General features: G+C 47.8%; 1 protein-coding gene across 3 annotated transcripts in view; it reads right to left on the bottom strand.

Moving 5' to 3' along the window:
* DNAI1 (dynein axonemal intermediate chain 1) overlaps positions 1–19,675 on the bottom strand; it is a 141,160-nt gene that overhangs the window by 26,314 nt on the left and 95,171 nt on the right. For 2 of the 3 annotated variants that reach the window (XM_048048552.2, XM_048048553.2), the window contains 3 exons: positions 16,707–16,855; positions 15,751–15,850; positions 1,056–1,241 (listed from right to left, as the gene is read on the bottom strand). In XM_048048552.2, the coding sequence (XP_047904509.2) occupies positions 1,056–1,241; positions 15,751–15,850; positions 16,707–16,855 (435 nt within the window). Of the gene's footprint in view, positions 1–1,055; positions 1,242–14,182; positions 14,270–15,750; positions 15,851–16,706; positions 16,856–19,675 lie in introns of those variants that run through there. The other variant, XM_048048554.2, reaches the window with a different exon arrangement.

Below are 19,675 nucleotides of genomic sequence, written 5' to 3'. Positions count from 1 at the left end.
AAATATAAAAGCATGAATATTATGAGACGCTATCCTCCACAACTCCTGCACCCCCTAAGAAACCACCACACAGCTGTGTTTTCTATGCTCTCTCAGCACAGGGAAGATTTGCATTTCCAGTGGTGTCCATCGAGAGGGACTTTTTTAAAATCAGTCAGAACACTCAGGAATGACACCAGGGTGATTAGTTTCCTGCCAAAGACCTTGCTTAATGCAGTTGGCTGGTAGAGTATATAAAAACCTTTGGGGGTATATAAATAAAAAATGATCACCCTGAGATACTGCTTTCTGGGATCAATTCTAAAAAGCCTGAAACTGAAAAAGCTCCATTAAACAAGGGACAACTGGTTGTGAGAATTACTTGGGCTCAGAAATGATGCTGCATTTACAACAATACAGTTCCTGTCTGGATGAAGCTCGTAAAGTCTAATAAAGGAACCGTGTGGGAGAGGTTCATCATCCTGTAGGACTGGCACTCATGGCTGGGTGGGAAAAGGGGCTTCATCAACTCACAGAGGCATCTGCATCTCATTGCTGTCACTTGAGAAAAGCATCCCATGTCTCCTCGCTGATTTAAGGTAGTACTTGCTCATTTACAGGACACAGTGACACAATGGTCAGGGCACAGGCTCTGATGATCCAGAAATACAAGAAGACAGACAGCATGGGCTCTATGGGAGGACTTGGGAAGGAGTTGGGATCACCTTTACTCAGTTTCAAGGAGCTTTGCAAATAAAACCCAAACTTCAGAAAAGATGTGAGCTTTGGGAAACATATGAACCTCTGCAGAGTTTTTGGGTTTGCCTGGAGCACTGTAAGAAAGTGGCCTTCTCACCTGCAATAATCCCACAGAGAGCAAACCTTCTTTCCACCACTCCCTGCTCCTGCCCAGGAGCTAACTGAGCCTTCTTACTCTGACAGGAACAGAGGCAGGGATCTGACATCCCAGACATCCTGCTCGAAAGGCTTGCGGTCTTAAGCATTGCACAGAGGAGACAGGACAGTGAAGAGGCATGAAGAGACCTGCTAAAGTTCGGTGCCTCAGTGGTCCTTACCTTGGGCATCTTGCGCAGATTGGGAGAGAGCTTCAAGCAGGTGATGTGGCCTCTCTCATCTCCGACGATGACAACAGGGTACACAGGGTTAAACTGGATATGGGTTATTTTATTTTTCTTCTTGGCCACCACTATCTGGGTGCATAGAGCTTCATACTTATTAATGCTCAGATCAAACACATGGGCCTGGAAAACAAAAAGACAAAGAACACAAAGGGGTTAATCAGGCAAGAACATCCCTCAGCAGAACGATGCCTGGAGAAATTGCAGAGAGAAAGGGTCCTAAGAAAAGGCAGCTTCAGCACACAATTACTATCCACCTTCAGAGGTTTTGTCCTCTTTTAAGAAAGTGATGTGCAGAAGCTGCCTGCTGCTTTTGAGGGACTGTCCCCCTCCTGCAGGAACTCACAGAGTGAGGACCAGTTCCCTGATGTGGGTGCAAGCTCTTCCCAAGACCGTGGCAAGGCTCTAGCTGATCTGGACTGGAAAAGGCTCAGAGCCGGCATTGCTAATCCCACAGGTCTTAATCCCCCTTCCCAGTGTTGCCAGTAATGAGACAACCAGGTGTTAAAACGCAGTCTAACACAGATTGATGCACCAAGTGGGAAATGTTGTCAGAAGCACTGATTACCCTTTATTGCAGAGCTTTCTAACATCTCCATCTTAATAATAACATTAAAGAATCAAATCAGCAATTAACAGGGAAATTATGGGAACATGGACAGTACAATTAAGGATGTACCCTGTAGTAAAGCAAGGGAAGTACAGGCAAACGCACAGCACAGACCAGTTTGGTGCTGTCAGTCCTCTCCGGTCCAGGTGCTGTGGATGCTGTGCCAAAATAGACGTCCTTCTCCCATGGCACTGACAGGTAAAGGTTGGCCAAGCATGAGAGGCAAGGATGGAGGGAGGCAGACCCGAAGCCTTGCTCAAGTTGGATTCCCACCGGCACGGACCTCAGACCTGCGGCACTAATAATCAGTGACACAGACCTGTCACATCGCTAACTGCACGGTAATGCATGTTTCGCCACGAATCCAGTGGGAAGAGTAGAAGTTACTCAAGAGAGTGTGTTAACCTAACATTGTCTCCCAATAATTGCAATTAGCTCCTGTCATCACTACAGCCTGCGAAGGCTAATAAAACACGACGTTCCTCTCTTCCCTGGTGCTGAAGTGAGCACTCTCCAGCATGCTGGACTCCCACCTTGAATCCATCATGCACACCTCCAGCCTCATGTTTTTTTCCCCTTGTTTGTCTTCAGAAAAGCTAAAGAAGGGGTTATTTTATGCTAACAAGTACAGTAGGAATAGGGGGGAAATAAGGACTGAACTACTTGTGTATCTCCTGCCAGCTGTATCTTGTTTACCAGCACTTAGGAGCCAGATTAGATGTATTATTTCAACGTTGTGGCCATGCCCACAATTTGAATCTAGGAATTATCTGAAATCTGACAGCAGTATGCTATAAAAGCTTATTCCGAAGAGTGTGAAAGGTTTTGTATCAAATCACTACATGTGCTTTCTCATCACACACCAAGGTGGTGAATTTATCTGAATCTGTGTACTGCAAAGAGCTGGGCAAGCTGCAAGAGCACAGATACCAAACAGTCTCACATGCCGCTGTGTCTTCATAGCCGTTTGTGATATACTTGGGCTGGGCTGTGGAATCAAGCAAAGGTTTTTCAGATGCAGAAAACAAGATGACGAAACGTCCCTTCACGCTGGAGTAAAATAAGACTTTTCCAGACATGGAGGAGCTTGGGAAGTAGAGAGTATTCTCAGACATGTTTTAGAGAAATCCATGACAGTTTGTAATTCAAGAAGGGAATCCAAAGCATCAGCTACAGATAAGGATCTGCATTTTGGAGAGCCCTTCCCTGTGCCCCGTCATCAAAAGAATAGCTGGAAAAAAGATGTCAGACTGATCCACTCAAAATATCAGATGTCAGAGCTAAATTCTGAATCTCAACCTGAAACTTGAGGTCCCACACTCCAGCCAAAGTAATCCCAATTTCCTTCCTCTAGGCATCAAAAAGAGCTTCTGTCCTGCCTTGTATTTATGCCTGCTGTCTTACTGTCTCTGAAAAGGAACAAGCTCTCTTTTAAGCACATCAGCCCCCCTTGACCCACACTCGCTGAAGGCTTAATTGCTTGCCTTCACAGAACACATCTTTATTAATTTAAGGACGTGATTCACCTCTCCCCTCAATGGCACAAGCTCAATGCTAACTAACCTGAAAGCCCAGGAAACACCCCTTGCTTGAGTAGCATCGATTAATCCAGAAAAACAAAGGCAGCATGGAGTCAGCGGCCAGGTTTTGTTTGAGCAGCGAGGTCTGCACTGCTGCTTTACAAGGCTGTCTATGTATCACACCTGCACACCACAGCCAGCAGTGCAGCGTGGCAAAGATGGCATTGTCTGAAGGCTCAGCTGGGGGGTGCTGAGCAATGCAAATTACTGTGGGCGAGGCTGTTTTTCAAAAATGCCACCGACAGCCCAGACAAGCAGAATGCCTGGGACAAGAACTCGAAACCATCAGCAGCGTGGAGAAGGTCAAAAGCAAACAAGTTTATGAATGTTCCTACTATAAAGCTCCTCTTTTATGAGCTTCTAAACAAATAGGCTTGTTTTCTTTTGCCAAGGGAATCATGGAAAAGAACAAACTATTCCAGTTCTCCAGCTGGAAACAACAGCCTCATATCAGCTGGCAGACACTCCAGATGGAGGGGTGGGCCACGGGCGTTAGGAAGGACTTCAGAGGCTTTGATTTAGAGCTTACAGGCACTCTCAGGGGAGGGGAAAATGGGGTCAGACCAACACTGTGCCTTGGGAGTATCCTAAAAGGGGCACGGGGCTTTGCACAGCACTTGAAGCAGCCTCATGCTGCTTCAAAGAGCTGACCGGCACCATCTGCAGATCTGCCTGGGGTTTGGGGCAGGGCTTTCTGCCCCAAGAACAGGAGACTGAAATCCTGCAGCTCTCCTTGAGGGTCCTAGGCCCTGAAGCTGCCCAGCTGGCTCAGGTCGTGGAACTAAGGAATACGGATCAGGCTCCAGTTGGATTTCCCGTCTCAGAGATTCACCAGCAGCACACAGCTTCTCTCCGTCCCGCCACCCCAGTGGCCTTCACCCCCCCCAGACTACAGATCACTGCTTACCTGCAAAGACAGCCCCCAGGGCTCACAAGATGAGCCCTCTCTGCGTACCTGACCCCAACAAGGGCCACCTAACCCTGAGCGTGACTCCAGCATCAGACCCATGGGGATGAGAGCTGCCCCCCAGGTGCTGTCAGGCAGCTGGTGCCAATTGGCTTTTCTGATGAGGGCTGATGTTTGCGTAATTTCCACATGTGGCAGACAAGTGTATTTACATAATCACTTACATACAGCGTGTCACATCATCGTGGACCCCTACAGCTCACAGGGCAGATGCTTCTACCCATCTGGCCCCCAGTTCCTCTCTCAGTACCACAGCATCGCCCAGGCTTGTATCTCCAGCAACGCAGGAAGGCAGCGATGCTTAACAGCATGTGACATTTCACAGTTCAACGAATCCATGGGAAATACAGCAATTTGCTCATGGTCCCAGAAGCGGAAAGTGTAACTTTGATGGGAAGACAGCACATAACGACGTGCCAGCGCAGTGCCTGTGCTGGGACAGCAGCTTGGGTTTTAATGGTACTGATAACTACGTAGGAACAAAAAGCACCTCAAAATTGTATCCTTGTTAGTGATTACAAACCAGTGATGGGCAACCTGCACTTATCCAGGAACAGCTTAGAAAACCCAGCGTGGAGGTTTCAAACCCCTGATTTGCAGCCCTTGAAAAGTGTTTCCACTGTGGTGCATGTCCCCAGAGGCAGCTGGAGCCTCCCGACAATAAAGTTGTTTTTCTCTGACACCTTCTGCAGACCCTGCAGAAGCAAGCCGGGGACCTGCAGGGTCTGCAGCCCTGCTGCTTGCAGACCACAGCAGACACCTTCATTCGTTCTGATAGGCATTGAAATAATGGGAAAGGGCTTTTCAGTCAACAACCACCAAAGGAAACCTGGAGTCCCAACCCCAAAGTGCCAGACAGTTTGATGCCAGGCAGATGTTCAAAGCAAACTTCTCCTTGAAGGGAAGACAGTAACTCTGATAAGCCAGTAGCCCCAAAGATGAGCACTGAAGTTTAGCAGATGCCCATTTATCTCTGAGATGGGATCAGGTGGATCCTGCAGCCTTTGTCAGATGCTTTTTATTCAATAAGAACATTTTTAAATTACCATCAGGGTAACGACAGAGCCTCCATGGTACTGGCAATAATGGCTGTAGCTGCTGTGTTACAGCTGCAGAAAATATTTGACACAAATGAGCAGCTTTGATGCCTAACTCTCAAACAGCTGGAGGAGAAATTCAGCTCAGTTGCATCCAGAATCATGCAAATACATCCCACCTCCAGAGACTCCCCAGTAAGGCTCCTCATGGCCACTCTGTAAGCTTGGCACAGTGCAAATCCAAGGCTATTACCGTGTCTCCAGCTCCATGCTCAGCGTTTTGAGCACTTCACTTCTCCCCGCCTGCTCTGCAAGCTGCATTTTCAGCCTGAAAGCCAGCCCCAGCTCTCCTCTGCCCAGCAGCTTCCAGCAGCTCCGAGGAGACTTGGAGCCCTCTGTCCTTATGCTCTGCTGTTCCCCCTGTCCTGCAGCACAGCAGCAGGGAAGGAAATGTCAGCGGACCCAGGGGCGAGCTGCACCCTCCAAGCAGCACCACACAAAAGCAACCAAGCTCTCTGCCAGCAGGAGAAACAACTTGACATGTGTGGACCACGAGGATGAGAACCCAAGAGCTACCTTGACCTAATCTGCTTTTACTGCATGCCTCAAGCACAAGCTGGGTCTGCAGTGGATGCAGCCTTTGCTGTCCTTTTCTCCTGGGTTTACAAGCCTTCATCCCCCAGCACTGGTCTGGACAATGCCCCCATGCTCAAAAACAACCCAGCAGGAACCAGAACCAAGGCTGGGGGAAATATATGGATGTGCGTAAGAGCAAAGCAGATGTACCTGGTAACTTGGCAACAAAGAATAAAATCAGTGCAAGAGCAAAAGGTGAGGGGTGATTTAATATCATTCTGCCCTTTACCAGCTGACATCTCTTTCTTTGGTTGGCTTTCACTGTCTGTGTGATGGATTTCCCTCATTTTCTTGACTGAATCATGATACCTCATCCATTAGCCAACTCCGCAGGTGATTTGTTTCAAATTCTCAAGTAATATATTTAACAAGTTGGCAGGTCACCCCCAACCCTTGTCTAGCACTGGTGCATCCTGCAGGCACTGGGCAGGCAGGGCAGCCCCAGCCTGCATCGAGGCCAAGCTGCCATGTGCTGGAGGACTTACTTTATGCCATTGCTACAGTCCCACTGCAGCCAGGTCTGTCTGGGGAGCAGCTCCAGTACAGTTAATTTTCTCTAGGAGGACATTTTCAAGTTACATGTGTAATTTGAACGGGCTGTAAGACATCCAACGCACGGGGCAGGCAGGGGCTCTGCAGGAGGAAAGGGGACCTGGCTCAGAAAACCTTCATCGCCTCCCTGTTTCTGCAAGGATGACACAGGAATGCTGATCCTCTGCTGCCTGACACCAGCACCAGGCAGACCTACAAACACACGGGTGCTCACTGCACTGTCACGCTAGTGGAGCAGGACTGAAGCCAGATCTGTTACAGGCATGTTCAGAGGTAGCTTTGAGCTCAGGAGGATGAGCAGGAGTCCAGGAAAGCCACTGCTTGGGTCCAGCCAGGTGGCTGCACGCCCTGGGGTGCAGGGGAGGACCAAGAGCATCCCTCAGCCCTGCAGGATCTCTGCCCTGCAGCATCTCCGCCTGCTGCTCCGAAGTGTGCAACACAGCAGGGAAGAGAGGGTCTGTGCCACCTGGCTTAACATGGGGGCGGAGGGGAGGGCTTTACTGTAGGGCTGCATCTCTCTGCTCTTCCTCATTCACTAAGAACTGGGTCGCTCACGATTTGACAAGGTAGGAAAACAGCCTCAGCCTCAGCTGATTTGACTCAGCTCCCGCAAGTCAGTAAGAAACCGAAGCCCCAGCATACGGAAGAGCTGTTATTCATTCAGACAGGCTGAGGACCATTTAACCTCCACAGAAAACCCTGTCACATTGTTTTACAAGGAAGTGCTTGTTTATCTGAGCTAATTTTCCTGTCAGTCACCACTTCCTGCCAACCAGCTCTGCTCTGGCAGTCTCAGTGATTAGGGTAATCGTCTTCATGTCTTGGTCCTGCACACTCCTGAAAGCTGTTATCTGGTGCTAAATGGCTGATACATGCTACCCCAGAGCTGGCTGCACTTCAGTTTGGTATAATATGATTTTCTTGTGTTGCCCATGACTCTTTTATTTTTTTCTCTTTAACATTAATAGCATGCTTTGGAATGAATCACAAACTGAGCTAATGTTTCTCACACCTCCTCACAAAGCCTCCTTTTGCTCTTCATTTTTATACCAAATTTGTTACTTTTCTCATCACTTCTGAAAGGTGAAAGCCAAACAGAGAAACTAATCTGCACCGAACTCGTGTGATGCTAGGCTGATAAGAGCAATCAGCACCTCTGCACTATGCTGCAATCCCTTCTGTAACGCCAGGGTTGACCCCTCTTTAAAGACCAGCACCCAAAGCCCAGCCTGAGCCTTGCTCGTGTTTATGGGGTGACTGCCCCTGCATCTGCCAGGGTTTGACTCGGAAGCAGAGCTGCGGTGTCGGTGAGAGCACAGCAGTGCGGTCAGCCCCAGCCCCGGCCCCAGCCTGCCTCACGGTCCTGCTGCTTCCCCAGTGACTGCTCATTTCCCCCTGCACATTTGGTTTGCGTTTTTATTGAATTTCATCTCATTGATTGCAAATTGCTGCTGAGGTTGTTGAGCTCATTTACAGTTCCAGTTCTGGCACCAAAGCACTTTTAAGTCCTGCCCACTTAGTCCCACCACAATTACTGCTGAGTTTCAGCGCCAGCCCTGCCCCTGAAGCATCCTTAGCCGTGCTGCACACTACTGAGAATGATTTCCATTGTGCCACTTCCACCTTCTCACCTGCCTTGTAGTTTCCTTACAGGCTTTTGCCAGCAGCGTTCCTGAAGTCACCCTGAATAGATGAATTACGTCTCCTTCCTCTGATCTACCAGGCCTGTTACTTCCAAAAACTGCATTAGATCAGCTTTATGTGATACGGCATTACTAAAGCCTTACTAGACTGGCTGTTCTTTGATCTGCCAGTGCTTATGAATAGATCATTCAATTACTTGTCCCAGAGTCTTTCTGGATAGCACATTTAGGCTGCCTACTCTCTCCTGCCTTGTTGTGATCTTGAGGGTGGGCAAAAAGTCTTTCCTTCTGTCCTCTGACACTTCCCTACTGTATCAGCCCAAATCAAATACCTGAATGGTGAAGAACTGCAAGGCTGTTTCAACCAATTCCTTACATGCCCTGAGGCAAATCAGCCAGGGCTCTGCTACACGAACACGTCCCAGTTGTGCCAGTCCCCTGGCTCTCTTCCTACCACTGCCCACTGCCCAGCCCCCGGTGTCATGCTGGAACTACCTCCTCTTCATCTAGGATCAGGCTCCATCTCTTCCCATGTTGGCAGGGTCCTGGCTACACCCCGTGGAGAGTCGGTGCTGGGTGCTGGGATGCATGCAAAGGCAGGCAGAGGCACAAGCAGGGGCAGCACAGAGTCTGAAGGAGGAAGCGGTCACATCTCTCTGCCACTTGCAGTCCCCCAGCAAGCCAGCAAAGCTATTCGTAAGACAGGTACTGAACTGTCATGGTTTGGAGACTGGCATTTAAAAAGAACCAGCAGAGATTTCAGGTTGTTATAAAATGCCAAGCAACAAACATCAAGGTTCAGGAGCTGCTGTCTCTGTATGGGAGGAAGGAGCAGACAACTGGGGAGCTCTCAGTGGCCCTAATGCCAGTCACCCCCACTTGCAAATTCAAACCTAAATGAGGGGCCATTCCCAGTGGCAGCTGATAGCAAAGAGCAGAAAAGCATCGAGAAGCAGTTTGCTAAACTGTTGCAGATATTCCTGATGGGCTCAGTGCCCCCGGTAGGTTTTCACACAAAGTCAAACAGGTTAATCAAAGAAATCTTTGGAGATGCTGCCCAAGCCATTTGTTCACACACGTTTGTTCACACATTCATACAAGCAGAAAAGGGCAAAGTTGCTTCCTGTGTGGCTGAATGAAATAGTTAGTCTCAGCAGGTAGGTTCTGTTAAAATGTTATATTTCATATGCTGACAGATTAATAGCTCTAGTAATGAAAACCTGGCCTGGGAGCATCTGCGTAAGAAACATTCCATGCAAAGCCACTGATAAAGGTTTAAATTCATCACTCTGACTTTTCATTGAAACCAACTACTGTGCTCACAAAATCACTTCACCTGCCACCCAGTTGCTATGGGACACAAGGCAGTGAGCAGCAGTGTCCTGAGCCAGCTGATGCATCTTTAGGTTTGGAGCCCACCAGAACACCCTATGGAAGCCTGGGAGCTGTGGCAGGATAGAGGTGAGGACCCGGACCCTGCACAAACACACAACGGTCTTCTGGACTACGAGAAGCTGCTGTGGGAGTGAAATCCCAGGGCACAGAGAGCCTGGTGGCTGCGGGAAGAGAAGGAAGGACAGTCTGGCTGGCTTGCAGTAAGTGGAAAGCAGCATTAATCTCAGGGACTCTGTCCATCTACCTCACTTAGCTTTGACATGTCACCAGCCCTTGTTTAAAAGCAAACATGAGTCTGCCCAGCAGTCCACATCAATCTCAAAGATTCAGCAGGGAATAAGAAAGAGCCTTTTAGGGTTTGTGGTAAAAGAAAATGAGCAGTTTTACTCAAAAACAACCACTTTGCTGTGAATGCAATTTAGAAGCCGTTTTAAGAAAGTCCCTGCCCACTTCAGTTTGCTCAAAGGTCCTTCTGCGTGATGGCAAAGCGACCTATACTCATTTAGTGTTTTCACACACCAGCAATTGCCCAGCCCTGCAAGGACAGCAGCAGCCCCCAGAGCACAGGTGGACCCAGAGAATCCTGCAGAAGGACAGGAGGAAAGACTTGGATGGGGCAGGGACATCTGCAGCATCAGGAGCTCACAGTCCTGACCCTCCTGGGCAAAAGTAGTGAGCGATGCTGAGGGGTCTGCCAGCATACCTGATTCGTGCCCCACAAGGAGAGGCAGGATTAGGTCCAAAATACCCTCTGAAATATTTGCAAATCTGAAAGGTTTAGCAAGCCTCTTATACGCAAAGTCACTCAAGCTTTTAAAGACAGAGATTGGCTTCCAGTCAATGTTAAATGGGCAGCAAGTCTCTGGGAATTGTTCTATAAAGGCATGCACGTGGCAGTGCTAAACTGGTGTTTCTCTCCTAGCTGGGAAAGAACGGGTATCAAGACGACAGACACTTCTTCAGCATCTTATCCTGTAACATATAACAGAAACCTAGTCTTCAAGACTCCTCATACAAAACAGTTGTCCAGTAAAATGTGCTTATATAAGCAGGAAAGGGCACGCCTGCTTCCTGAGCAGCACAAAGCATTAGCTAGTATCCTGAAGGTCATCTCAAGTATTTCATATCTTGAAAGGTCAACAGCTTCAGTAATGGGGGAAGAGTCCTGGAGCCCTGGAGCATATGTCTGCCCTGCTTTCTCTGCAGTGTGTGCACTCAGATGGCTTTTATCTAGAAGCTATCAATATTTACTAAGGGCAGCTATAACATCACCCTGCTCTTGCTGCATTAGTCATGAAGGACACAAACCACAAAAACATAATGGCAAATGGTCTTATACTTAATGCATGCTCCTAAGTCACCTGCTGTTAAGCTCCTGGGATCCTCCTTCTCACACAAGGACATTTCATAGTGTCACAGAGTTACAAGACAATTCAGGTTGGAAGAGACCCCCAGAAGGCTCTAAGTCCAAATTCTTGCCCAAAGCAGGGTAAGCTCTGAGGTCAGGTGTGGCTGCTCAGGGCTCCACCTAGTCTGGTCTTGAAGACCACCACAGAGAGATGGTACAACCTCTCTGAGTAAGATGTTGCACTACTTGACTGACTTCATGATGGAAAAGTTTTTCCTTACTTCCAGTCTGAAGCTTTATTGTTTCAGTTCATTTCGGCTGTTGTCACAGAATCACAGAACCATAGAATGGTTTGGGTTGGAAGGGACCTTAAAGACCATCTAGCTCCAGCCCCCTACCATGGGCAGGGACCCCTCCCAGCAGCCCAGGCTGCCCAAAGCCCCATCCAGCCTGGCCTTGGGCACTGCCAGGGATGGGGCAGCCACAGCTGCTCTGGGCAGCCTGGGCCAGGGCCTCACCACCCTCTGAGGGAAGAATTTCTTTCTCATATCTAACCTCAGATGTGTCTCATTGCCCCTTCATGCATTGCTGTGAAGAGCCTGGCTCTAACTTCTTGACGACCTCCTTGTAGGCATTGTCAGGCTGCTGTTAGGTCCCTGCAAAGCCATCCTTTTTCCAGACCCACCAAGCGCAGCTGGACAGTGCCACTGCAGTCATTGCATGGGGCAGCTGTGGCCTCCAGCCCGGGATCCAGACATCTGGGAACACTTGTGACAGGGGTGTCTGGCTTTTTTAACAGGCATAACAATTCATGCATGAATTCAGCATAAGAAAACATCCACATGCCCAGAGTGTGCCAGACTTGAATGTTTGTAGCATCGCCCATGTACAGCACAACCTTCCAACACCACGTCCTTTCTGAAGGAAAGCAAGTAAAAGAACTCTAAGAAAGAAATTTCAGGTCTCTGAATCAAGCTTTTACACGTTTCAATATTTATTTCTGCTTCAAGTGGAAGTTTGAGATAGGCTCATAGCAAGCTCCCAAAGGTGAATCCTGCTGAATGCTGCAGGGATTGAATTGCTCCCTACCCATTTCCCTGCCCTTTGTTCTTACAATAAGCTGACCAACGTCACCAGATCTTCTGCGCCCTGAATGTAGGAGTTTGGCATCCAAATCCACCTCCACAGTCTTTTTTTATTTCCAAAGCAGGTCTCTGAACCCAGCTAGCCTTTTTCTTCGTGTTAGGTTTCTACCACTTACAGTCTAAAACCACGGAAATGAGGTGTTATCTAACCTCATTTATTTCAGTGCTAATCACATCAGTATCTGCACCCAGGTCCCTGTAGGAGACAGCCTGGAGGGACCACAGAGCTGCTGCCAGCCATCTGAGCTGCAGGACTCATGTTTAGAAATAACAGATCTCTCCACCTGTCTGCTTTAGGAAACACTATGGAGTCTTCAAGGAACATAAGTGTCATTTGAAATGCAATCACAGAGCAAAACTGTAGCAGACTTAGCAAACTGATTAAAACCAATGCCAAATGCTCACTAGCAACCGCTCTGAGTGCATCCAGCAGAGACTAGCTTCCATAAAAGCAGTTGACTGTCCACTCCTTTTAAAATCAAGCCATTTATTTAGCACCTAGCTACAGAACTGGGAGCTTCTTTTCAGGCAGCATTGGCACAGACATGCACGTCTCAGGGATCATTTTATTTTATTTCAATTTTCATTGCAAGTCATTTATGCTCGTTCTGAAATAAAATGGCCATCAGGCAGAGCAGGACACTAAGGAAATTACCCAGAACATGATGAAGAGGAACAGGAGCATTTAGTATCCACTGCATCAGCTGCGGAACGTGCACACTTGGGTTATTTATAAAGAGGTGGTGCTGTCTGAAAGAGATGCCCATCTGCCAGCTCACAGGTTTCATCATAATGCTCCTGATACTTAGAGCTTTTCTTAAATCCCCACCTCCTGGAGGCAGGAGGACTGGGAGATTCTTAGACTGATTTCCAAGTCAGTCTTACCAACTGGGGGGACAATACATACCTAAATTTTGGACACATGAGCTTCGGTAAGGAAATGTGTTTTTTAAAATATTCCAGGTATCTCTTTAAGACCACAATAAGGGCCTGATTTTAAAACCACCTCCAGGCAACCTTCAAGTTTTGCAGACATAATTATGTGTGGATGCAAAGCTCAAGGCTGTTTCTGAAAAGGAAGCCTTTTATGTTTTATTTTCTGGCTGCATGTCCTGTAGTTTTCTGTATCCTGTTAATGTAGATTTTTTTTCCCAGCTTTAATGGAGCCTGTCCTTTGCGAGGTGCTGACTTATTCCCAAGAAGTGAATTCTGCTACAAAGTGGTATATCTCCAGGAATGAAAAGGCTGTAAACAACTATTTATTCCACTTCCACTGCAAATCTAAAAGGTTCTGTTTAAAATAGAAACTAAACCGTGTCTCAGAGTTACCCTGCTGCAATCAACATGGTTAGCGGCTAGCGCAGGGGACCAGGATTGCTATCAGCATCAGTCCTGGCCAGTGTACTGCAGTGGGAAGGCAGCTCTTGCCTCGACCTTTCCTGCTAGACAGCACAACGCTGGGCTGTTCCTGCCTGATGGTCACTCTTGAGAGTCTGGGATTAAAGGCATAAAGCAGACTTAGATCCTACTCAAGGTGTGTATCCTGGGTGTGGTGCTGCCAAACGAGGTAGTCTTCTGTCTAATCCATAGCCCCTTAAGAACTCCAGGTCTCTGGATGATGCAGCTGATGTGACTCTGCAGCAACACAACTAGTCATGACAGCTGTGGCTAAGACGAGCGTTGGGATGGAAAGACCTCATTGCACAAATTCTTGTCAAGTCCATACGAGCTTTTCTATGACGGGTAAAGCTCTGACAAAGAACCCAGCCCAAGTGACTAGCAAGAAGCCTCCCTGGAGATGAGCTATTGCAGCAGAAACTTGAGCACATGAATAAGACATCCAAGTATGCCCCATGTTAAACCTCTACCTGCTTGTGCTGGCCAGGATGTATCACTGCCTGCAGACATCGCTTCCTTGTCCCCACAGATGGATGCCAGGACACAAATGGACTACACACAGTTAACCCAGCACTCCAGCAGAGCTGTGAACTCCAGTCAGGTTTGGGGGCTCACACAACAGCTCACGTGGGGAACAAGTTGGAGCATGTGTCACACTGAATCCTTTAGGTCCTTCATTTGGTATATGGGAGAAGGGGGATGGACAGATTCTAGAATAAAGGGCCCAGTCTCAATCCTGCATGCAGAGCGAAAAGCACCACCATTGCTTTATTTAGGCTGCAGCATCCTCGAGTTCCCAGGGAGGCCAGATGCACCAGTAAAGATATTTCCATTGCATAGCTCGAGAGAGACAAATTCACAGCCTGAGCCACTGAGTCTGTGAAACGAATTTTTTGCTACAACATAAAGGTTAAACTGCAATAAAGTTGCTAAGGCATCAATTCAGTGATACAGATATATAAAGGCCATCTTTTTGCTAGAGTAATTTGGCCAAACTGCACAGACTTTCCAATTTACACCAGCAAAACATGTAGCCCATGGTGACAGAGCAATGTGGTCTTACAGTACAAAACCACTGTTGACAGATAGCTACGTGCCCTGGCTACTTGCCAGGCCTGAATTAACCATCTGAGCTACTAGGACGGATGGCTAGGGGCAAAAATATAACCGCCATCATCTCAACATTAGGATTGTTCTAAGTACTTCATTACCAAGTCATTACTCTTGGAGACAGCCTGATACAAAGGGAAAATGCTGATTTCATTTTATTTAATGGGAACAAAGTTCTATTGGCTGACCCTGGGCATATTACTGTAATTGATTTTTTAGTATCAATATAAGAATATATTCACTTAATTCTATTGCTTCCCATTACCTTAGAGGTTTGGAACCAATGCCCAGGTGTCAGCTCATGCTGGGGGTGCCCTCCTCTGGAGAATCATCTCTCCATCCCCAAGGATGCACTTGTTAATGAGCTGTTTTTACATAGAGGGAGTTAAGTGTTTTTCTCTTGGCATGCACTAAGAGCTGCACACCTGCTTTGATGTGGTTGGCATGAGGAATTTGGGACTTGCATGTGTTTGCAACACTCACCTCAATGAGGGGGAGTAGTATCAAGAAAGCAATACAGACCCAGGGATACCCACACCAAGGGCAGGAAAGCATATGAAAAAGCAGCCTGTTCCCTGCCCCCATCCTGTTTTCCCTTCTGTCCTCTACGTAGCTCTATCACTGGAGTATGAGGAGAAAACCAGGACTGCAGGGAGGCTTGGCTAGCTAATGCCAGACGTTGTGTTTGGCCCCCAGGAAGGACCCACACCTAGGGGAGAATGCCCACATGCAGCTACAAAGGGCTTGTTGAGGCTGCAGTGAGATGCAGCTGACTCTCAGCATCTGCTAAAAGTTCACCAATTTGTGATTTAACATCAGCAATCTGCATGGCAGGGATGCAGTTGAGAGATTTCTGGCTTTGTTGCTTTTACAAGTGTGGTAGGCCTATAAGGAGGAGGAATAAGAGATACAGCTGCCCAAGTTTTCTCAACTCTGTTGGACTTCTGCGTCCTCTGAAATCAGGTTGGCCAAAAGAGGAATTGATAGTTTGGGGACCTCAAGCTACTGAAGTGACCCTGCCCTCCCAAGCAGCCCAGGCAAACCTCAGACAAGTTGGCCCCAGTCACTGGGCTGGATTCCAGCTGGTGGCCGATCCTCAGCTCCCCGATGTGCTTGCCCAGGATTGGGATGACCTGTTCCCGTGCTCAGCCCTGATCTCCCTTGACTTTGTCCCAGCTCAAATCAGAGCAGTTTTGCTCCCAGTCTCTCACCTTGCCATCAGTGGTGACTGCAGCAAAGACCGTGGAGGAGTAAGGGGACCAGGCAACGTCCCCTACAGCAGAATGCAGGTCATAAATAAACATCGGAGTCCTGTAAAGAGAGACCCGGGATCAATTAAACAGATGCCACTCTGGAAGCGAAATGCTGAGCTATAAACATTTTGACGCTGCAGCCTATGTACAAGGCCAGCTGTAAAAGCGGGAGATGGAGTATTTCCCTATGCCAGATACCAGCCAGGGTCTGAGCCAAAGGCAAAGCAGAGCTGAGCATCAACCTAAATGGGCCTGGATTGGTCCCACTGCGTTGAGAAGACAAGTAGGATGTTTCTTTCTTTCTGAAAGCATTTTGAAAGCTTCCATTGCTTACAGTGAGACGTAGTCTCTCTGCTTAATAATCACAGAGGAAAAAGTGATTTTCCCTCTCTGGACTTCTGACAACACCATTGAATATTAGAGCAGTATTGGCAACAGGAAATATTTGACTCTGAGTGATGTACAACAAAATCAATTTATGATTGAAAGCAAACATTCCCCAACCACTAACCCTGAACTTCATTATATATTTTTAAATGTTACCATTTTCTGGGGCCTCTCTGGCTCTTAGGAGGTGTCTGGCCCCTTAGGCCATAGACCAGCCCCTAACATTTCTCTAGATCATTGCTCCAGAAAAATAACCCTGCCACTGCAGGTTGTCTGAAGAGAGACAGGTCAGTCAGGCTCTTTGCTGGGCTGCGCTGCTTGGCAAATTTCTGGAGCAGCTGACGCTAAACCTTATACCTTATACTTCAGGAGCACAATCTGATTCCTCAGCCACAGAGAACAGAGAGAAGAGAGCAATATCAACGCCTAAGAGGGAAACTGAGACTGAAGTGTGAGCAGAACCAACATGTGCAGCTGGATTGTTAGGCTACACCTCACCAGCCACGCCAGGACCCAGCAGGACCTACTTGACGGTGTGATCCCAGATCTTGACTGTCCAGTCAGAGCTGCAGGAAATGAAGACTTTCAAGTGGTAGGGATTCCAGCTGACTGAATCCACGGCCATGTGATGGGCTTCAAACACATCCAGAAACTGGCTCGAATAGCATTTTGAACACTGCAATGGAAAGAACTAGTCAGTTATCACAGCTAGACTTTCTTACAGAGCTTGTATTCCCGGAGTAAGATGCGTGCAAATACTTGTATGGCCTCCCAGTCTCTTCTGGGCTGGCTGGGAAGAGGCAGCTGGTACCCAGAGGTGCTATAGACACTAAATCATTTAGCACATGCTGTTTCACCCCACTTGCAGGCAATATTGAGCTCCTCTCTGCCAGACACAGAGATGAAAATTGGTTGGATTTACAGCTGGAGACAGGCTACAGAGCCCATACTCCACTGGAGGAGCTCCATCGCCTATTGCCAGCCGGGGCTCCTGCTGTGCCTCTGTAACAGGCTCTCAGAAAGGCAGGGGAAAACAGCTCTCATGTTGCACAGAGCACACAGCACAGTACATTTGGTCTGTTGCAACTGTAATTCAAACCTTTAATAATAATGCTCTCAGCACAAGAATGACCTACCAGACCCTTCGGCTCGGGGGTGGGATTTTGGGAACACGCCTAAATTCCCTTCCCTGCCATCACCCTGTGACAGCCTGTGCTAGCAGCCCGCATCACACACCTCTGCCCTGGGGATCTTGTGCCACTCATCACTTCCCAGAGGGGTGTGAGAACCGCGGGAGGGTGGCCAGCACTAAGCCATGCCCCCAGTGGGCAGGTGGGCCACCCTGTACCCCAGCCGGTGTGTGAGCTCAGGAAAGGGAGGAGAAATTGCGATCTGCTTGTCTGCACCAGCAGGATACAGGGCTCAACCCAGATCCTGTCAGTTCTGCATTCTCAGAAAATTTAGGTTATCCTCCCCAGCCTTCCTCCCACAGAGGGAACTGGAGGCTTCCTTCATTAGCCACAGGGATCCCTTACTCATGAATGAAGTCCTCTTGGTTGTTTTCTCACATGCAAGCTGTACCTACACAGCAAGTTTAGGGTGGTTTCAGGATTTTCCGCCAGTCTGCCTTGGTGCCGTCACTGCAAGGCCTTTTCAGCACCTTTCCCTGCTCCCTCGTGAATGCAGCAAAACATCATCTGCCCATGCAGCAGGATTGCTGAAGTATTAAATGACTTCAATTCTTGCAAATTAAAGCTCTAACTAATCAGGAGGCTTAACTACTTATTACACATGACATTCACTGTCTGGGAACTCTGACCCGTTTTGCTTCCAATGTCCTTGTGTGCTAGGACAGGTACTGGATTAAGGGTGCTAAACTCTTCACACTGCAGCAGCTCTAGCATCCCTGGAGGGGGACTGTGGTAGGAAACAGAACCAAGAATGTGCCTCATGTCCCACTGAGATTTACTGACAGTGTCTATGGCTTGCTAATAGTTTGCTGCATACTTTATCTCTGAGCCACTGTGCCCGCGTGTAATTACGGTACTGAAATCTCCTTTAATGGCATGTTCCATAACTTTACTTCATAATTCTTAATGTTCAGCCACCAGGAAAATTGGTACTTGGCTTGTTTTGAAAGTCACTTTGCTGGGAACAGACAGAATGGGTCACGAGTAATTCATCACAAGAGAGAGGCTGCTTTATTCGGCTGTCTTTCCAAGTAGGTGGATTGAAGGTCCCTAATACCTGATGACTTTGATCACTAAGATCTTAACGAGATCTGTCTACATCCAACAGATCGTAATGCTCAGAGGTCTGCTTTTAGAGCCCTGTTGGGGCTGAGCCCATGATAAGGGCAGCTCTCTGGTCACTAGTAGAGGAGGCCTGTGACACTCTGGGGTGTGCTGACCCACTTTGCAGTCTGCAAGTCTGGCTCAGAGCTGAGATCCAGGCCTTGGCAGGAAAAGGACACGCAGTTTTCCCATGAAATCAGCAGCAAAAGGGGTCCTGTAGGGCCTGGCTAGTATCCCTTGTGAGAAACGGACCCTGTGTGCCTGCCTGAACCCACAGCCACACGCTGTGCTTTGGCACTGCCTGCCAGTCCCACGCCACATTTGTCCCATCCTTCAGTATTGTCCCTGCAGCGTGAGACTGGGCCACGGTATTCTCAAGATGTGTTTTGAAGGAACACCATGCACTTGAGAAAAAGTTCAGAAGGAAGTACGACTTCAACAAATAAAAGAGTTTCTGAGCTACCTAGAACTGCTGGCAAAGCCTTCTGCTACTATTCACTTTAAAAAGCATACAGTTATTAGACACATGTCAGGATGAAAACAAAACCACTGGAAAATGTGATGCCTAACTTCTGACAAGACAGCTTTGAAGAGCATGAGTAGATTCAAGGAGCTGGCATTTGTGCAGCCTGTCTGATCTTCTGCAGCACTGCTCAAATTTGCTGAAAGTGTTTTTCTCCTATTTAAATGGTGGTAGGTGTGTGTGAATAGTAAATGGTGTTTTTATGATGGAACAGGAAAGCAAGAATGTGTCTGTGGCAATACATGAAACCAGTAACCAGACGACTGGTGACAGGGTTACAAAACAAATGGGAGGAATATTGAGAGGAAAGGACAACTCCAAGGACGCAAAACTTATTCATAATATTCATTATTAGAACTTCAATTTATCCTAAATGTTACTCTAACATAAAACTCCTCTGCATCGATGGTGAACGGATGTTATTAGTGTCCTTATACCGTAGAGGGTTTCTTTAATTCCCTATCAGAAATACTGAGACTCAAAGTAATACACAGATCTGAAAAAATAATCTCTTTCAAAGGAATTTTGTGTCTGGCAGCAGAAAGAGTACTGCCCAACAACAGCACTGCCAGGCAGACCAGGACACCCAGCTGTTCTTCAGAAACTGCCAACACAAACGTGTCCCACGGTGTCATGGACTGCTGTTACAGCAACATCTGAAGCTGTTGGACTTTTGCTC

Source organism: Anser cygnoides, chromosome Z (assembly GCF_040182565.1).
Source record: "Anser cygnoides isolate HZ-2024a breed goose chromosome Z, Taihu_goose_T2T_genome, whole genome shotgun sequence".
NCBI lineage: Eukaryota > Metazoa > Chordata > Aves > Anseriformes > Anatidae > Anser > Anser cygnoides.
This window is presented reverse-complemented; position numbering and strand designations above follow the sequence as displayed.